Here is a 21,346-nt window from a genome sequence, read left to right on the forward strand (position 1 = left end):
GGAAGCTATTGAAATAATCGGCCGAGGTTTTCATGAAAAATGGCCCCCTTTCACTAAAATATTCACCAAAAATACAAATTCCACCCGAATCCAATGGGGACTGCTGTGTCTCGTTCAGCCAGTATAGGACCACGTTTGGGAGAAATTTCAAGTCAATCGGTTCAAAGACCTGGAAGCTATTGAAAAAATCGGCCAAGGTTTTCATGTACAATGGCCCCCTTTCACTAAAATATTCACCAAAAATACAAATTCCACCCGAATCCAATGGGGACTGCTGTGTCTCGTTCAGCCAGTATAGGACCACGTTTGGGAGAAATTTCGAGTCAATCAGTCCAAAGACCTGGAAGCTATTGAAAAAATCGCCAGAGGTTTTCATGAAAAATGGCCCCCTTTCACTAAAATATTCACCAAAAATACAAATTCCACCCGAATCCAATGGGGACTGCTGTGTCTCGTTCAGCCAGTATAGGACCACGTTTGGGAGAAATTTCGAGTCAATCAGTCCAAAGACCTGGAAGCTATTGAAAAAATCGCCAGAGGTTTTCATGAAAAATGGCCCCCTTTCACTAAAATATTCACCAAAAATACGAATTCCACCCGAATCCAATGGGGACTGCTGTGTCTCGTTCAGCCAGTATAGGACCACGTTTGGGAGAAATTTCGAGTCAATCGGTCCAAAGACCTGGAAGCTATTGAAAAAATCGCCAGAGGTTTTCATGAAAAATGGCCCCCTTTCACTAAAATATTCACCAAAAATACAAATTCCACCCGAATCCAATGGGGACTGCTGTGTCTCGTTCAGCCAGTATAGGACCACGTTTGGGAGAAATGTCGAGTCAATCGGTCCAAAGACCTGGAAGCTATTGAAAAAATCGGCCAAGGTTTTCATGTACAATGGCCGTTTTTCACTGAAATATTCACCAAAAATACAAATTCCACCCGAATCCAATGGGGACTGCTGTGTCTCGTTCAGCCAGTATAGGACCACGTTTGGAAGAAATTTCAAGTCAATCGGTCCAAAGACCTGGAAGCTATTGAAAAAATCGCCAGAGGTTTTCATGAAAAATGGCCCCCTTTCACTAAAATATTCACCAAAAATACAAATTCCACCCGAATCCAATGGGGACTGCTGTGTCTCGTTCAGCCAGTATAGGATCACGTTTGGGAGAAATTTCAAGTCAATCGGTCCAAAGACCTGGAAGCTATTGAAAAAATCGCCAGAGGTTTTCATGAAAAATGGACGCATTTCAATAAAATATTCACCAAAAATACAAATTCCACCCGAATCCAATGGGGACTGCTGTGTCTCGTTCAGCCAGTATAGGATCACGTTTGGGAGACATTTCGAGTCAATCGGTCCAAAGACCTGGAAGCTATTGAAAAAATCGCCAGAGGTTTTCATGAAAAATGGCCCCCTTTTCATTAAAATATTCACCAAAAATACAAATTCCACCCGAATCCAATGGGGACTGCTGTGTCTCGTTCAGCCAGTATAGGACCACGTTTGGGAGAAATTTCGAGTCAATCAGTCCAAAGACCTGGAAGCTATTGAAAAAATCGCCAGAGGTTTTCATGAAAAATGGCCCCCTTTCACTAAAATATTCACCAAAAATACAAATTCCACCCGAATCCAATGGGGACTGCTGTGTCTCGTTCAGCCAGTATAGGACCACGTTTGGGAGAAATTTCGAGTCAATCGGTCCAAAGACCTGGAAGCTATTGAAAAAATCGCCAGAGGTTTTCATGAAAAATGGCCCCCTTTCACTAAAATATTCACCAAAAATACAAATTCCACCCGAATCCAATGGGGACTGCTGTGTCTCGTTCAGCCAGTATAGGACCACGTTTGGGTGAAATTTCAAGTCAATCGGTCCAAAGACCTGGAAGCTATTGAAAAAATCGCCAGAGGTTTTCATGAAAAATGGCCCCCTTTCACTAAAATATTCACCAAAAATACAAATTCCACCCGAATCCAATGGGGACTGCTGTGTCTCGTTCAGCCAGTATAGGACCACGTTTGGGAGAAATTTCGAGTCAATCAGTCCAAAGACCTGGAAGCTATTGAAAAAATCGCCAGAGGTTTTCATGAAAAATGGCCCCCTTTCACTAAAATATTCACCAAAAATACGAATTCCACCCGAATCCAATGGGGACTGCTGTGTCTCGTTCAGCCAGTATAGGACCACGTTTGGGAGAAATTTCGAGTCAATCGGTCCAAAGACCTGGAAGCTATTGAAAAAATCGCCAGAGGTTTTCATGAAAAATGGCCCCCTTTCACTAAAATATTCACCAAAAATACAAATTCCACCCGAATCCAATGGGGACTGCTGTGTCTCGTTCAGCCAGTATAGGACCACGTTTGGGAGAAATTTCGAGTCAATCGGTCCAAAGACCTGGAAGCTATTGAAAAAATCGCCAGAGGTTTTCATGAAAAATGGCGTTCAGCCAGTATAGGACCACGTTTGGGAGATATTTCGAGTCAATCGGTCCAAAGACCTGGAAGCTATTGAAAAAATCGCCAGAGGTTTTCATGAAAAATGGCGTTCAGCCAGTATAGGACCACGTTTGGGAGAAATTTCGAGTCAATCGGTCCAAAGACCTGGAAGCTATTGAAAAAATCAGTCCCCAATGGGGACTGCTGTGTCTCGTTCAGCCAGTATAGGACCACGTTTGGGAGAAATTTCGAGTCAATCGGTCCAAAGACCTGGAAGCTATTGAAAAAATCGCCAGAGGTTTTCATGAAAAATGGCCCCCTTTCACTAAAATATTCACCAAAAATACAAATTCCACCCGAATCCAATGGGGACTGCTGTGTCTCGTTCAGCCAGTATAGGATCACGTTTGGGAGAAATTTCAAGTCAATCGGTCCAAAGACCTGGAAGCTATTGAAAAAATCGGCCGAGGTTTTCATGAAAAATGGCCCCCTTTCACTAAAATATTCACCAAAAATACAAATTCCACCCGAATCCAATGGGGACTGCTGTGTCTCGTTCAGCCAGTATAGGACCACGTTTGGGAGAAATTTCAAGTCAATTGGTCCAAAGACCTGGAAGCTATTGAAAAAATCGGCCAAGGTTTTCATGAAAAATGGCCCCCTTTCACTAAAACATTCACCAAAAATACAAATTCCACCCGAATCCAATGGGGACTGCTGTGTCTCGTTCAGCCAGTATAGGACCACGTTTGGGAGAAAATTCAAGTCAATCGGTCCAAAGACCTGGAAGCTATTGAAAAAATCGCCAGAGGTTTTCATGAAAAATGGCCCCCTTTCACTAAAATATTCACCAAAAATACAAATTCCACCCGAATCCAATGGGGACTGCTGTGTCTCGTTCAGCCAGTATAGGACCACGTTTGGGAGAAATTTCGAGTCAATCGGTGCAAAGACCTGGAAGCTATTGAAAAAATCGCCAGAGGTTTTCATGTACAATGGCCCCCTTTAACTAAAATATTCACCAAAAATACAAATTCCACCCGAATCCAATGGGGACTGCTGTGTCTCGTTCAGCCAGTATAGGATCACGTTTGGGAGAAATTTCGAGTCAATCGGTCCAAAGACCTGGAAGCTATTGAAAAAATCGCCAGAGGTTTTCATGAAAAATGGCCCCCTTTCACTAAAATATTCACCAAAAATACAAATTCCACCCGAATCCAATGGGGACTGCTGTGTCTCATTCAGCCAGTATAGGACCACGTTTGGGTGAAATTTCAAGTCAATCGGTCCAAAGACCTGGAAGCTATTGAAAAGATCGCCAGAGGTTTTCATGAAAAATGGCCCCCTTTCACTAAAATATTCACCAAAAATACAAATTCCACCCGAATCCAATGGGGACTGCTGTGTCTCGTTCAGCCAGTATAGGATCACGTTTGGGAGAAATTTCAAGTCAATCGGTCCAAAGACCTGGAAGCTATTGAAAAAATCGCCAGAGGTTTTCATGAAAAATGGACGCATTTCAATAAAATATTCACCAAAAATACAAATTCCACCCGAATCCAATGGGGACTGCTGTGTCTCGTTCAGCCAGTATAGGATCACGTTTGGGAGACATTTCGAGTCAATCGGTCCAAAGACCTGGAAGCTATTGAAAAAATCGCCAGAGGTTTTCATGAAAAATGGCCCCCTTTCACTAAAATATTCACCAAAAATACAAATTCCACCCGAATCCAATGGGGACTGCTGTGTCTCGTTCAGCCAGTATAGGACCACGTTTGGGTGAAATTTCAAGTCAATCGGTCCAAAGACCGGGAAGCTATTGAAAAAATCGCCAGAGGTTTTCATGAAAAATGGCCCCCTTTCACTAAAATATTCACCAAAAATACAAATTCCACCCGAATCCAATGGGGACTGCTGTGTCTCGTTCAGCCAGTATAGGACCACGTTTGGGAGAAATTTCGAGTCAATCGGTCCAAAGACCTGGAAGCTATTGAAAAAATCGCCAGAGGTTTTCATGAAAAATGGCCGTTTTTCACTAAAATATTCACCAAAAATACAAATTCCACCCGAATCCAATGGGGACTGCTGTGTCTCGTTCAGCCAGTATAGGACCACGTTTGGGAGAAATTTCGAGTCAATCGGTCCAAAGACCTGGAAGCTATTGAAAAAATCGGCCAAGGTTTTCATGTACAATGGCCCCATTTCACTAAAATATTCACCAAAAATACAAATTCCACCCGAATCCAATGGGGACTGCTGTGTCTCGTTCAGCCAGTATAGGACCACGTTTGGGAGAAATTTCGAGTCAATCGGTCCAAAGACCTGGAAGCTATTGAAAAAATCGGCCAAGGTTTTCATGTACAATGGCCCCCTTTCACTAAAATATTCACCAAAAATACAAATTCCACCCGAATCCAATGGGGACTGCTGTGTCTCGTTAAGCCAGTATAGGACCACGTTTGGGAGAAATTTCAAGTCAATCGGTCCAAAGACATTGAAGCTATTGAAAAAATCGGCCGAGGTTTTCATGAAAAATGGCCCCCTTTCACTAAAATATTCACCAAAAATACAAATTCCACCCGAATCCAATGGGGACTGCTGTGTCTCGTTCAGCCAGTATAGGATCACGTTTGGGAGAAATTTCAAGTCAATCGGTCCAAAGACCTGGAAGCTATTGAAAAAATCGCCAGAGGTTTTCATGAAAAATGGACGCATTTCAATAAAATATTCACCAAAAATACAAATTCCACCCGAATCCAATGGGGACTGCTGTGTCTCGTTCAGCCAGTATAGGATCACGTTTGGGAGACATTTCGAGTCAATCGGTCCAAAGACCTGGAAGCTATTGAAAAAATCGCCAGAGGTTTTCATGAAAAATGGCCCCCTTTCACTAAAATATTCACCAAAAATACAAATTCCACCCGAATCCAATGGGGACTGCTGTGTCTCGTTCAGCCAGTATAGGACCACGTTTGGGTGAAATTTCAAGTCAATCGGTCCAAAGACCTGGAAGCTATTGAAAAAATCGCCAGAGGTTTTCATGAAAAATGGCCCCCTTTCACTAAAATATTCACCAAAAATACAAATTCCACCCGAATCCAATGGGGACTGCTGTGTCTCGTTCAGCCAGTATAGGACCACGTTTGGGAGAAATTTCGAGTCAATCGGTCCAAAGACCTGGAAGCTATTGAAAAAATCGCCAGAGGTTTTCATGAAAAATGGCCGTTTTTCACTAAAATATTCACCAAAAATACAAATTCCACCCGAATCCAATGGGGACTGCTGTGTCTCGTTCAGCCAGTATAGGACCACGTTTGGGAGAAATTTCGAGTCAATCGGTCCAAAGACCTGGAAGCTATTGAAAAAATCGGCCAAGGTTTTCATGTACAATGGCCCCCTTTCACTAAAATATTCACCAAAAATACAAATTCCACCCGAATCCAATGGGGACTGCTGTGTCTCGTTAAGCCAGTATAGGACCACGTTTGGGAGAAATTTCAAGTCAATCGGTCCAAAGACATTGAAGCTATTGAAAAAATCGGCCGAGGGTTTCATGAAAAATGGCCGCAATGGGGACTGCTGTGTCTCGTTTAGCCAGTATAGGACCACGTTTGGGAGAAATTTCAAGTCAATCGGTCCAAAGACCTGGAAGCTATTGAAAAAATCGGCCAAGGTTTTCATGTACAATGGCCGTTTTTCACTGAAATATTCACCAAAAATACAAATTCCACCCGAATCCAATGGGGACTGCTGTGTCTCGTTCAGCCAGTATAGGACCACGTTTGGGAGAAATTTCGAGTCAATCGGTCCAAAGACCTGGAAGCTATTGAAAAAATCGCCAGAGGTTTTCATGAAAAATGGCCCCCTTTCACTAAAATATTCACCAAAAATACAAATTCCACCCGAATCCAATGGGGACTGCTGTGTCTCGTTCAGCCAGTATAGGACCACATTTGGGAGAAATTTCGAGTCAATCGGTCCAAAGACCTGGAAACTATTGAAAAAATCGCCAGAGGTTTTCATGAAAAATGGCCCCCTTTCACTAAAATATTCACCAAAAATACAAATTCCACCCGAATCCAATGGGGACTGCTGTGTCTCGTTCAGCCAGTATAGGACCACGTTTGGGAGAAATTTCAAGTCAATCGGTCCAAAGACATGGAAGCTACTGAAAAAATCGGCCGAGGGTTTCATGAAAAATGGCCGTTTTTCACTAAAATATTCACCAAAAATACAAATTCCACCCGAATCCAATGGGGACTGCTGTGTCTCGTTCAGCCAGTATAGGACCACGTTTGGGAGAAATTTCGAGTCAATCGGTCCAAAGACATGGAAGCTATTGAAATAATCGGCCGAGGTTTTCATGAAAAATGGCCCCCTTTCACTAAAATATTCACCAAAAATACAAATTCCACCCGAATCCAATGGGGACTGCTGTGTCTCGTTCAGCCAGTATAGGACCACGTTTGGGAGAAATTTCAAGTCAATCGGTTCAAAGACCTGGAAGCTATTGAAAAAATCGGCCAAGGTTTTCATGTACAATGGCCCCCTTTCACTAAAATATTCACCAAAAATACAAATTCCACCCGAATCCAATGGGGACTGCTGTGTCTCGTTCAGCCAGTATAGGACCACGTTTGGGAGAAATTTCGAGTCAATCAGTCCAAAGACCTGGAAGCTATTGAAAAAATCGCCAGAGGTTTTCATGAAAAATGGCCCCCTTTCACTAAAATATTCACCAAAAATACAAATTCCACCCGAATCCAATGGGGACTGCTGTGTCTCGTTCAGCCAGTATAGGACCACGTTTGGGAGAAATTTCGAGTCAATCAGTCCAAAGACCTGGAAGCTATTGAAAAAATCGCCAGAGGTTTTCATGAAAAATGGCCCCCTTTCACTAAAATATTCACCAAAAATACGAATTCCACCCGAATCCAATGGGGACTGCTGTGTCTCGTTCAGCCAGTATAGGACCACGTTTGGGAGAAATTTCGAGTCAATCGGTCCAAAGACCTGGAAGCTATTGAAAAAATCGCCAGAGGTTTTCATGAAAAATGGCCCCCTTTCACTAAAATATTCACCAAAAATACAAATTCCACCCGAATCCAATGGGGACTGCTGTGTCTCGTTCAGCCAGTATAGGACCACGTTTGGGAGAAATGTCGAGTCAATCGGTCCAAAGACCTGGAAGCTATTGAAAAAATCGGCCAAGGTTTTCATGTACAATGGCCGTTTTTCACTGAAATATTCACCAAAAATACAAATTCCACCCGAATCCAATGGGGACTGCTGTGTCTCGTTCAGCCAGTATAGGACCACGTTTGGAAGAAATTTCAAGTCAATCGGTCCAAAGACCTGGAAGCTATTGAAAAAATCGCCAGAGGTTTTCATGAAAAATGGCCCCCTTTCACTAAAATATTCACCAAAAATACAAATTCCACCCGAATCCAATGGGGACTGCTGTGTCTCGTTCAGCCAGTATAGGATCACGTTTGGGAGAAATTTCAAGTCAATCGGTCCAAAGACCTGGAAGCTATTGAAAAAATCGCCAGAGGTTTTCATGAAAAATGGACGCATTTCAATAAAATATTCACCAAAAATACAAATTCCACCCGAATCCAATGGGGACTGCTGTGTCTCGTTCAGCCAGTATAGGATCACGTTTGGGAGACATTTCGAGTCAATCGGTCCAAAGACCTGGAAGCTATTGAAAAAATCGCCAGAGGTTTTCATGAAAAATGGCCCCCTTTTCATTAAAATATTCACCAAAAATACAAATTCCACCCGAATCCAATGGGGACTGCTGTGTCTCGTTCAGCCAGTATAGGACCACGTTTGGGAGAAATTTCGAGTCAATCAGTCCAAAGACCTGGAAGCTATTGAAAAAATCGCCAGAGGTTTTCATGAAAAATGGCCCCCTTTCACTAAAATATTCACCAAAAATACAAATTCCACCCGAATCCAATGGGGACTGCTGTGTCTCGTTCAGCCAGTATAGGACCACGTTTGGGAGAAATTTCGAGTCAATCGGTCCAAAGACCTGGAAGCTATTGAAAAAATCGCCAGAGGTTTTCATGAAAAATGGCCCCCTTTCACTAAAATATTCACCAAAAATACAAATTCCACCCGAATCCAATGGGGACTGCTGTGTCTCGTTCAGCCAGTATAGGACCACGTTTGGGTGAAATTTCAAGTCAATCGGTCCAAAGACCTGGAAGCTATTGAAAAAATCGCCAGAGGTTTTCATGAAAAATGGCCCCCTTTCACTAAAATATTCACCAAAAATACAAATTCCACCCGAATCCAATGGGGACTGCTGTGTCTCGTTCAGCCAGTATAGGACCACGTTTGGGAGAAATTTCGAGTCAATCAGTCCAAAGACCTGGAAGCTATTGAAAAAATCGCCAGAGGTTTTCATGAAAAATGGCCCCCTTTCACTAAAATATTCACCAAAAATACGAATTCCACCCGAATCCAATGGGGACTGCTGTGTCTCGTTCAGCCAGTATAGGACCACGTTTGGGAGAAATTTCGAGTCAATCGGTCCAAAGACCTGGAAGCTATTGAAAAAATCGCCAGAGGTTTTCATGAAAAATGGCCCCCTTTCACTAAAATATTCACCAAAAATACAAATTCCACCCGAATCCAATGGGGACTGCTGTGTCTCGTTCAGCCAGTATAGGACCACGTTTGGGAGAAATTTCGAGTCAATCGGTCCAAAGACCTGGAAGCTATTGAAAAAATCGGCCAAGGTTTTCATGTACAATGGCCGTTTTTCACTGAAATATTCACCAAAAATACAAATTCCACCCGAATCCAATGGGGACTGCTGTGTCTCGTTCAGCCAGTATAGGACCACGTTTGGGAGAAATTTCAAGTCAATCGGTCCAAAGACCTGGAAGCTATTGAAAAAATCGCCAGAGGTTTTCATGAAAAATGGCCCCCTTTCACTAAAATATTCACCAAAAATACAAATTCCACCCGAATCCAATGGGGACTGCTGTGTCTCGTTAAGCCAGTATAGGACCACGTTTGGGAGAAATTTCAAGTCAATCGGTCCAAAGACATGGAAGCTATTGAAAAAATCGGCCGAGGGTTTCATGAAAAATGGCCGCAATGGGGACTGCTGTGTCTCGTTTAGCCAGTATAGGACCACGTTTGGGAGAAATTTCAAGTCAATCGGTCCAAAGACCTGGAAGCTATTGAAAAAATCGGCCAAGGTTTTCATGTACAATGGCCGTTTTTCACTGAAATATTCACCAAAAATACAAATTCCACCCGAATCCAATGGGGACTGCTGTGTCTCGTTCAGCCAGTATAGGACCACGTTTGGGAGAAATTTCGAGTCAATCGGTCCAAAGACCTGGAAGCTATTGAAAAAATCGCCAGAGGTTTTCATGAAAAATGGCCCCCTTTCACTAAAATATTCACCAAAAATACAAATTCCACCCGAATCCAATGGGGACTGCTGTGTCTCGTTCAGCCAGTATAGGACCACATTTGGGAGAAATTTCGAGTCAATCGGTCCAAAGACCTGGAAACTATTGAAAAAATCGCCAGAGGTTTTCATGAAAAATGGCCCCCTTTCACTAAAATATTCACCAAAAATACAAATTCCACCCGAATCCAATGGGGACTGCTGTGTCTCGTTCAGCCAGTATAGGACCACGTTTGGGAGAAATTTCAAGTCAATCGGTCCAAAGACATGGAAGCTATTGAAAAAATCGGCCGAGGGTTTCATGAAAAATGGCCGTTTTTCACTAAAATATTCACCAAAAATACAAATTCCACCCGAATCCAATGGGGACTGCTGTGTCTCGTTCAGCCAGTATAGGACCACGTTTGGGAGAAATTTCGAGTCAATCGGTCCAAAGACATGGAAGCTATTGAAATAATCGGCCGAGGTTTTCATGAAAAATGGCCCCCTTTCACTAAAATATTCACCAAAAATACAAATTCCACCCGAATCCAATGGGGACTGCTGTGTCTCGTTTAGCCAGTATAGGACCACGTTTGGGAGAAATTTCAAGTCAATCGGTTCAAAGACCTGTAAGCTATTGAAAAAATCGGCCAAGGTTTTCATGTACAATGGCCGTTTTTCACTGAAATATTCACCAAAAACACAAATTCCACTCGTATCCAATGGGGACTGCTGTGTCTCGTTCAGCCAGTATAGGACCACGTTTGGGAGAAATTTCGAGTCAATCAGTCCAAAGACCTGGAAGCTATTGAAAAAATCGCCAGAGGTTTTCATGAAAAATGGCCCCCTTTCACTAAAATATTCACCAAAAATACAAATTCCACCCGAATCCAATGGGGACTGCTGTGTCTCGTTCAGCCAGTATAGGATCACGTTTGGGAGAAATTTCAAGTCAATCGGTCCAAAGACCTGGAAGCTATTGAAAAAATCGGCCGAGGTTTTCATGAAAAATGGCCCCCTTTCACTAAAATATTCACCAAAAATACAAATTCCACCCGAATCCAATGGGGACTGCTGTGTCTCGTTCAGCCAGTATAGGACCACGTTTGGGAGAAATTTCGAGTCAATCGGTCCAAAGACCTGGAAGCTATTGAAAAAATCGGCCAAGGTTTTCATGTACAATGGCCCCCTTTCACTAAAATATTCACCAAAAATACAAATTCCACCCGAATCCAATGGGGACTGCTGTGTCTCGTTAAGCCAGTATAGGACCACGTTTGGGAGAAATTTCAAGTCAATCGGTCCAAAGACATGGAAGCTATTGAAAAAATCGGCCGAGGGTTTCATGAAAAATGGCCGCAATGGGGACTGCTGTGTCTCGTTTAGCCAGTATAGGACCACGTTTGGGAGAAATTTCAAGTCAATCGGTCCAAAGACCTGGAAGCTATTGAAAAAATCGGCCAAGGTTTTCATGTACAATGGCCGTTTTTCACTGAAATATTCACCAAAAATACAAATTCCACCCGAATCCAATGGGGACTGCTGTGTCTCGTTCAGCCAGTATAGGACCACGTTTGGGAGAAATTTCGAGTCAATCGGTCCAAAGACCTGGAAGCTATTGAAAAAATCGCCAGAGGTTTTCATGAAAAATGGCCCCCTTTCACTAAAATATTCACCAAAAATACAAATTCCACCCGAATCCAATGGGGACTGCTGTGTCTCGTTCAGCCAGTATAGGACCACGTTTGGGAGAAATTTCAAGTCAATCGGTCCAAAGACATGGAAGCTATTGAAAAAATCGGCCGAGGGTTTCATGAAAAATGGCCGTTTTTCACTAAAATATTCACCAAAAATACAAATTCCACCCGAATCCAATGGGGACTGCTGTGTCTCGTTCAGCCAGTATAGGACCACGTTTGGGAGAAATTTCGAGTCAATCGGTCCAAAGACATGGAAGCTATTGAAATAATCGGCCGAGGTTTTCATGAAAAATGGCCCCCTTTCACTAAAATATTCACCAAAAATACAAATTCCACCCGAATCCAATGGGGACTGCTGTGTCTCGTTTAGCCAGTATAGGACCACGTTTGGGAGAAATTTCAAGTCAATCGGCTCAAAGACCTGGAAGCTATTGAAAAAATCGGCCAAGGTTTTCATGTACAATGGCCGTTTTTCACTGAAATATTCACCAAAAACACAAATTCCACCCGTATCCAATGGGGACTGCTGTGTCTCGTTCAGCCAGTATAGGACCACGTTTGGGAGAAATTTCGAGTCAATCAGTCCAAAGACCTGGAAGCTATTGAAAAAATCGCCAGAGGTTTTCACGAAAAATGGCCCCCTTTCACTAAAATATTCACCAAAAATACGAATTCCACCCGAATCCAATGGGGACTGCTGTGTCTCGTTCAGCCAGTATAGGACCACGTTTGGGAGAAATTTCGAGTCAATCGGTCCAAAGACCTGGAAGCTATTGAAAAAATCGGCCAAGGTTTTCATGTAAAATGGCCGTTTTTCACTAAAATATTCACCAAAAATACAAATTCCACCTGAATCCAATGGGGACTGCTGTGTCTCGTTTAGACAGTATAGGACCACGTTTGGGAGAAATTTCAAGTCAATCGGTCCAAAGACATGGAAGCTATTGAAAAAATCGGCCGAGGGTTTCATGAAAAATGGCCGCATTTCACTAAAATATTCACCAAAAATACAAATTCCACCCGAATCCAATGGGGACTGCTGTGTCTCGTTCAGCCAGTATAGGACCACGTTTGGGAGAAATTTCAAGTCAATCGGTCCAAAGACCTGGAAGCTATTGAAAAAATCGGCCGAGGGTTTCATGAAAAATGGCCGCATTTCACTAAAATATTCACCAAAAATACAAATTCCACCCGAATCCAATGGGGACTGCTGTGTCTCGTTCAGCCAGTATAGGACCACGTTTGGGAGAAATTTCGAGTCAATCGGTCCAAAGACCTGGAAGCTATTGAAAAAATCGCCAGAGGTTTTCATGAAAAATGGCCCCCTTTCACTAAAATATTCACCAAAAATACAAATTCCACCCGAATCCAATGGGGACTGCTGTGTCTCGTTCAGCCAGTATAGGACCACGTTTGGGAGAAATTTCAAGTCAATCGGTCCAAAGACCTGGAAGCTATTGAAAAAATCGGCCAAGGTTTTCATGAAAAATGGCCCCCTTTCACTAAAATATTCACCAAAAACACAAATTCCACCCGAATCCAATGGGGACTGCTGTGTCTCGTTCAGCCAGTATAGGACCACGTTTGGGAGAAATTTCGAGTCAATCGGTCCAAAGACCTGGAAGCTATTGAAAAAATCGGCGGAGGGTTTCATGAAAAATGGACGCATTTCACTAAAATATTCACAAAAAATACAAATTCCACCTGAATCCAATGGGGACTGCTGTGTCTCGTTTAGCCAGTATAGGACCACGTTTGGGAGAAATTTCAAGTCAATCGGTCCAAAGACATGGAAGCTATTGAAAAAATCGGCCGAGGGTTTCATGAAAAATGGCCGCATTTCACTAAAATATTCACCAAAAATACAAATTCCACCCGAATCCAATGGGGACTGCTGTGTCTCGTTCAGCCAGTATAGGACCACGTTTGGGAGAAATTTCAAGTCAATCGGTCCAAAGACCTGGAAGCTATTGAAAAAATCGGCCAAGGTTTTCATGAAAAATGGCCCCCTTTCACTAAAATATTCACCAAAAATACAAATCCCACCCGAATCCAATGGGGACTGCTGTGTCTCGTTCAGCCAGTATAAGACCACGTTTGGGAGAAATTTCGAGTCAATCGGTCCAAAGACCTGGAAGCTATTGAAAAAATCGGCAAAGGTTTTCATGAAAAATGGCCCCCTTTCACTAAAATATTCACCAAAAATACAAATTCCACCCGAATCCAGTGGGGACTGCTGTGTCTCGTTCAGCCAGTATAGGACCACGTTTGGGAGAAATTTCGAGTCAATCGGTCCAAAGACCTGGAAGCTATTGAAAAAATCGGCCAAGGTTTTCATGAAAAATGGCCGTTTTTCACTAAAATATTCACCAAAAATACAAATTCCACCCGAATCCAGTGGGGACTGCTGTGTCTCGTTCAGCCAGTATAGGACCACGTTTGGGAGAAATTTCGAGTCAATCGGTCCAAAGACCTGGAAGCTATTGAAAAAATCGCCAGAGGTTTCATGTAAAATGCCCGTTTTTCACTAAAATATTCACCAAAAATACAAATTCCACCTGAATACAGTGGGGACTGCTGTGTCTCGTTCAGCCAGTATAGGACCACGTTTGGAAGAAATTTCGAGTCAATCGGTCCAAAGACCTGGAAGCTATTGAAAAAATCGCCAGAGGTTTTCATGAAAAATGGCCCCCTTTCACTAAAATATTCACCAAAAATACAAATTCCACCCGAATCCAATGGGGACTGCTGTGTCTCGTTCAGCCAGTATAGGACCACGTTTGGGAGAAATTTCAAGTCAATCGGTCCAAAGACCTGGAAGCTATTGAAAAAATCGGCCAAGGTTTTCATGAAAAATGGCCCCCTTTCACTAAAATATTCACCAAAAATACAAATCCCACCCAAATCCAATGGGGACTGTTGTGTCTCGTTCAGCCAGTATAAGACCACGTTTGGGAGAAATTTCGAGTCAATCGGTCCAAAGACCTGGAAGCTATTGAAAAAATCGGCAAAGGTTTTCATGAAAAATGGCCCCCTTTCACTAAAATATTCACCAAAAATACAAATTCCACCCGAATCCAGTGGGGACTGCTGTGTCTCGTTCAGCCAGTATAGGACCACGTTTGCGAGAAATTTCGAGTCAATCGGTCCAAAGACCTGGAAGCTATTGAAAAAATCGGCCAAGGTTTTCATGAAAAATGGCCGTTTTTCACTAAAATATTCACCAAAAATACAAATTCCACCCGAATCCAGTGGGGACTGCTGTGTCTCGTTCAGCCAGTATAGGACCACGTTTGGGAGAAATTTCGAGTCAATCGGTCCAAAGACCTGGAAGCTATTGAAAAAATCGGCCAAGGTTTTCATGAAAAATGGCCCCGTTTCACTAAAATATTCACCAAAAATACAAATTCCACCCGAATCCAATGGGGACTGCTGTGTCTCGTTCAGCCAGTATAGGACCACGTTTGGGTGAAATTTCGAGTCAATCGGTCTAAAGACCTGGAAGCTATTGAAAAAATCGCCAGAGGTTTTCATGAAAAATGGCCCCCTTTCACTAAAATATTCACCAAAAATACAAATTCCACCGAATCCAATGGGGACTGCTGTGTCTCCTTCAGCCAGTATAGGACCACGTTTGGGAGAAATTTCGAGTCAATCGGTCCAAAGACCTGGAAGCTATTGAAAAAATCGCCAGAGGTTTCATGTAAAATGCCCGTTTTTCACTAAAATATTCACCAAAAATACAAATTCCACCCGAATACAGTGGGGACTGCTGTGTCTCGTTCAGCCAGTATAGGACCACGTTTGGAAGAAATTTCGAGTCAATCGGTCCAAAGACCTGGAAGCTATTGAAAAAATCGGCCAAGGTTTTCATGAAAAATGGCCCCCTTTCACTAAAATATTCACCAAAAATACAAATTCCACCCAAATCCAATGGGGACTGCTGTGTCTCGTTCAGCCAGTATAGGACCACGTTTGGGAGAAATTTCAAGTCAATCGGTCCAAAGACCTGGAAGCTATTGAAAAAATCGGCCAAGGTTTTCATGAAAAATGGCCCCCTTTCACTAAAATATTCACCAAAAATACAAATCCCACCCAAATCCAATGGGGACTGCTGTGTCTCGTTCAGCCAGTATAAGACCACGTTTGGGAGAAATTTCGAGTCAATCGGTCCAAAGACCTGGAAGCTATTGAAAAAATCGGCAAAGGTTTTCATGAAAAATGGCCCCCTTTCACTAAAATATTCACCAAAAATACAAATTCCACCCGAATCCAGTGGGGACTGCTGTGTCTCGTTCAGCCAGTATAGGACCACGTTTGCGAGAAATTTCGAGTCAATCGGTCCAAAGACCTGGAAGCTATTGAAAAAATCGGCCAAGGTTTTCATGAAAAATGGCCGTTTTTCACTAAAATATTCACCAAAAATACAAATTCCACCCGAATCCAGTGGGGACTGCTGTGTCTCGTTCAGCCAGTATAGGACCACGTTTGGGAGAAATTTCGAGTCAATCGGTCCAAAGACCTGGAAGCTATTGAAAAAATCGGCCAAGGTTTTCATGAAAAATGGCCCCCTTTCACTAAAATATTCACCAAAAATACAAATTCCACCCGAATCCAATGGGGACTGCTGTGTCTCGTTCAGCCAGTATAGGACCACGTTTGGGTGAAATTTCGAGTCAATCGGTCTAAAGACCTGGAAGCTATTGAAAAAATCGCCAGAGGTTTTCATGAAAAATGGCCCCCTTTCACTAAAATATTCACCAAAAATACAAATTCCACCGAATCCAATGGGGACTGCTGTGTCTCCTTCAGCCAGTATAGGACCACGTTTGGGAGAAATTTCGAGTCAATCGGTCCAAAGACCTGGAAGCTATTGAAAAAATCGCCAGAGGTTTCATGTAAAATGCCCGTTTTTCACTAAAATATTCACCAAAAATACAAATTCCACCCGAATACAGTGGGGACTGCTGTGTCTCGTTCAGCCAGTATAGGACCACGTCTGGGAGAAATTTCGAGTCAATCGGTCCAAAGACCTGGAAGCTATTGAAAAAATCGGCCAAGGTTTTCATGAAAAATGGCCCCCTTTCACTAAAATATTCACCAAAAATACAAATTCCACCCAAATCCAATGGGGACTGCTGTGTCTCGTTCAGCCAGTATAGGACCACGTTTGGGAGAAATTTCGAGTCAATCGGTCCAAAGACCTGGAAGCTATTGAAAAAATCGGCCAAGGTTTTCATGAAAAATGGCCCCCTTTCACTAAAATATTCACCAAAAATACAAATTCCACCCGAATCCAATGGGGACTGCTGTGTCTCCTTCAGCCAGTATAGGACCACGTTTGGGAGAAATTTCGAGTCAATCGGTCCAAAGACCTGGAAGCTATTGAAAAAATCGCCAGAGGTTTCATGTAAAATGCCCGTTTTTCACTAAAATATTCACCAAAAATACAAATTCCACCTGAATACAGTGGGGACTGCTGTGTCTCGTTCAGCCAGTATAGGACCACGTTTGGAAGAAATTTCGAGTCAATCGGTCCAAAGACCTGGAAGCTATTGAAAAAATCGCCAGAGGTTTTCATGAAAAATGGCCCCCTTTCACTAAAATATTCACAAAAAATACAAATTCCACCTGAATCCAATGGGGACTGCTGTGTCTCGTTTAGCCAGTATAGGACCACGTTTGGGAGAAATTTCAAGTCAATCGGTCGAAAGACATGGAAGCTATTGAAAAAATCGGCCGAGGGTTTCATGAAAAATGGCCGCATTTCACTAAAATATTCACCAAAAATACAAATTCCACCTGAATCCAATGGGGACTGCTGTGTCTCGTTCAGCCAGTATAGGACCACGTTTGGGAGAAATTTCGAGTCAATCGGTCCAAAGACCTGGAAGCTATTGAAAAAATCGGCCAAGGTTTTCATGAAAAATGGCCCCCTTTCACTAAAATATTCACCAAAAATACAAATTCCACCCGAATCCAATGGGGACTGCTGTGTCTCCTTCAGCCAGTATAGGACCACGTTTGGGAGAAATTTCGAGTCAATCGGTCCAAAGACCTGGAAGCTATTGAAAAAATCGCCAGAGGTTTCATGTAAAATGCCCGTTTTTCACTAAAATATTCACCAAAAATACAAATTCCACCTGAATACAGTGGGGACTGCTGTGTCTCGTTCAGCCAGTATAGGATCACGTTTGGAAGAAATTTCGAGTCAATCGGTCCAAAGACCTGGAAGCTATTGAAAAAATCGCCAGAGGTTTTCATGAAAAATGGCCCCCTTTCACTAAAATATTCACAAAAAATACAAATTCCACCTGAATCCAATGGGGACTGCTGTGTCTCGTTTAGCCAGTATAGGACCACGTTTGGGAGAAATTTCAAGTCAATCGGTCGAAAGACCTGGAAGCTATTGAAAAAATCGGCCGAGGGTTTCATGAAAAATGGCCGCATTTCACTAAAATATTCACCAAAAATACAAAGTCCACCCGAATCCAATGGGGACTGCTGTGTCTCGTTCAGCCAGTATAGGACCACGTTTGGGAGAAATTTCAAGTCAATCGGTCCAAAGACCTGGAAGCTATTGAAATAATCGCCCGAGGTTTTCATGAAAATTGGCCGCTTCTCACTAAAATATTCACCAAAAATACAAATTCCACCCAAATCCAATGGGGACTGCCGTGTCTTGTTCAGCCAGTATAGGGTCACGTTTGGGAGAAATTTCGAGTCAATCGGTCCAAAGACCTGGAAGCTATTGAAAATATCGCCAGAGGTTTTCATGAAAAATGCCCACTTTTCTTTAAACTCTTTCTTTTTCACCCAAGGTGTAAACGTGATGCAAACACTGAGGTGGAGCTTAATGGGGTGTCTCAGGCAGCACACTTCTACTTCAAGGCCTTCAGATTCATGGAGCACAAAAATCAGACAATGTCCACTTTCTACCTGCACTGTGTCACCCGACTGTGTGAGGTGTCCACGTGTAGCCGATTACTGCCTGTGAGTCACACCAGTCACTTCACACTATTAACATTATTCCTTATCACAAAACATGTACTACTCCTACTACTTCTTCTACTTCTACTACTACTTCTACTACTTCAACTACTTCTACTACTACTTCTACTTCTTCTACTACTACTTCTACTACTTCTACTACTTCTACTCTTACGTCTTCTACTTCCACTACTTCTACTACTGCTTCCACTACTTCTACTACTTCTGCTACTACTTCTACTACTTCTACTCTTACGTCTTCTACTTCCACTACTTCTACTGCTTCCACTACTAGCGCAGAGTTTTCTTTAGTCTTTTTTTTGTTTTGAACAGGACTGTAGCTCTTCCCACCACCTGTCAAAGAGAGAGGCCCAGTATGTGTCTGACAGCACGACAGTCACTTCTCCTGCCATTCTCGTGGGAAAACTGGACGCTGACGTGACTGATTTGCTGAAAACCACAGATATGCCTCCACATTATCCGACTTTGGAAGAAAACGTACATAAAAGTAAGGAAAACTTGCAGTATGCACATTTGCTTGGTGCATCTTTCTTAAAAGAAGTTAAATATAAACCTTAAAATTCAGCACTTTTGCCATAATTATCTTTCTGGTAACTACTCTTAATAAAGCTCTTAATATTTTGGATTTGCTTCAGTCCTGACGGTGGTTTTTGGTTTAATTTTTCAGACGACCCTCCATCTTCCTCAATTTTCAGTGGTAAGGATCTTGCTTTTTTAAAAAGCGTTTTTTAAAGCCAGGCCTCTCCGAGCTTCAGTGGAGCCTCCCCTACGTTAAAATCACAATATTAACCACATTTCAAATTATACCTTGACAATCTGTTATGTAGGACTAGATATTAAGACCCTATGCTGCTGCTTTGACTTTGTGGGATGGTCAAGTGAGTGATGGCACCTTCTGGGTTATCAAGTGGGTGCCATCCTTCCTCAATGTTTCGCAGATAGGCCCACAATATCTCCATCATTCCGAGCAGTTTCAGGATGTTTCGTCAGTGTTTGCCTGAAAATTGACCTCGATAATCTCTACGCCAAGTGCTCTTACTGTACAGTATGATTTGATTTCTTAATTACTGTCTTTTCTTTAACACAACAGTGGGAAAAAAGTGAACAATATTGCCTTAAAACATGCTGATTTGATCATGGGTTTGGTTAAATGTTTGAGTCTACTCTGATGGTCATAATCTGCTCTGAATATGATGTGTGTAGCTGGGACAATGAGGTGTGTGGACACTGTTGACCAGTTCTAACTCAAGCATGTAATATTCAATAGGTGACACATGCAGCATGATACCATGAAAAGCTTTGATGCTGCTTGTCTTCTTCTCTCACACAGGTGGGCCTCCATCATCTCTGAGCTGCTACAGCATCCCTCTAGTAGCTGTAATTGTCTGCAACGTGATCTTGAGTATTTGTTTCTCCATCTGAATCAGAGCCCCAAACTTTACATGTCATTGTTCAAAAGGACTCGACACTGTACATTTTAAAAGTTGACTTTGAAGTCAGGAAACTAATTACCTGGAAGAGCATTACATTTACAACAACTTAAAATTATTAGTCTACTGTACTTGGTACTTTGTAATTTTTAGGTAACTGGTCACTTTTTTGTGTGAGTTTATTGTTCTGCATCTCAACTTGTAAACACAAACTTACATGTAAACTGCATTTTATCAATCTTGTCTTTAATGATTAGTCTTAAAACTTTGATGAACTACACAATCTTCATTTTTCTTAATCTTTTCTCTGTCTTTACATGACTACTGATATTTATGTTCGAGAGGCATCTCCATATTTGGCTTCCAACCTCTTCTTCACAATGTTAAATGGACAAAAGTCAATTTAGGAGTCACACTTTTTAAAATTCTCACTGTCTCTTATATGTGCTAAATTAAATTAATACAATAAATAAAAAAGGGATTGCATATGTGATTATGATTCATCTTGAGTTGGACGTGAACCACATTTTATAGCAATTCCGACTTATAGTTGTTGAATCATTTTATTCAAAACCACAAATGTCAACATCATGGTGGCACCAGAGGAAGATGGTAAATTGACTTTTCAGCATCTTGCTTGAGGATACTTCGACATGCAGCAAAGCGACCTTCTGATTACTGGACGACCCGCTCTACCTCCACAGCTGCTGTTAGAGGATCATTAAAGTCTGTAGGATTCAACCTCTTGGAACCACGAAAGTCTGTACGAAACTTTGTGCCAATCCATCAAGTTAAATGTTGAGATATTTCACAGGATGACTAATAAGTTTGACTTGGAGCAGCGAATTTCCAGTCAAAAGCAGCACGTTATTCAGCCAATCTGTAGGTGAATATCTACTTTTATCAGAACTTACAAATGATTAAAAAACAGGCTTGTGAAAGTTGATCTACATTTAATTTCTTGAATCCCCCTCGTGGTTATCATCGTGTTGTTCATCTAATGTCAGATATTCGGTCAAATTCAATTAAATTTATAACAATACTGTAAAATTAGGTGTTTAATAGTTTGAGAAGCAATGTTTTAAAAAGTAAAATAAAGGTTGTTTGGGATAGTTTAAGTTGACATAAGATAGAGTTTATTCTCTTGGGGTAGGTTTCTTAAAGGTCTAGTGCAATGAAAAATACATTACAAACTTAAACACTTAAGAAAATTAGAAAAGTATGATGATGTAAAATATCTAAATTTGTGCAGAAATGTGACCCTGTACTTACCCTGTAAGATTTCATTGTCATGGACATTTGAGTAACAGCTGCTGAGAAACTTCAATAGAAAACACTGATACAACTTCAA

At 42.0% G+C, this 21,346-nt stretch overlaps 1 protein-coding gene across 1 annotated transcript in view; it reads left to right on the forward strand.

Moving 5' to 3' along the window:
* Nucleotides 1–19,266, forward strand: part of LOC311255767 (zona pellucida-like domain-containing protein 1) — a gene marked incomplete at both ends in the record, with an annotated part of 34,295 nt that extends 15,029 nt beyond the window's left edge. Inside the window, 2 exons of the mRNA XM_084350416.1 lie at nucleotides 18,376–18,547; nucleotides 19,261–19,266. Coding sequence (XP_084206542.1) covers nucleotides 18,376–18,547; nucleotides 19,261–19,266 — 178 coding nt within the window. The remainder of the gene's footprint in view (nucleotides 1–18,375; nucleotides 18,548–19,260) is intronic.
* Between the last annotated feature and the right edge of the window lie 2,080 nt (nucleotides 19,267–21,346).

This window comes from Pagrus pagrus, assembly GCF_965226575.1.
Source record: "Pagrus pagrus genome assembly, chromosome: 4".
NCBI lineage: Eukaryota > Metazoa > Chordata > Actinopteri > Spariformes > Sparidae > Pagrus > Pagrus pagrus.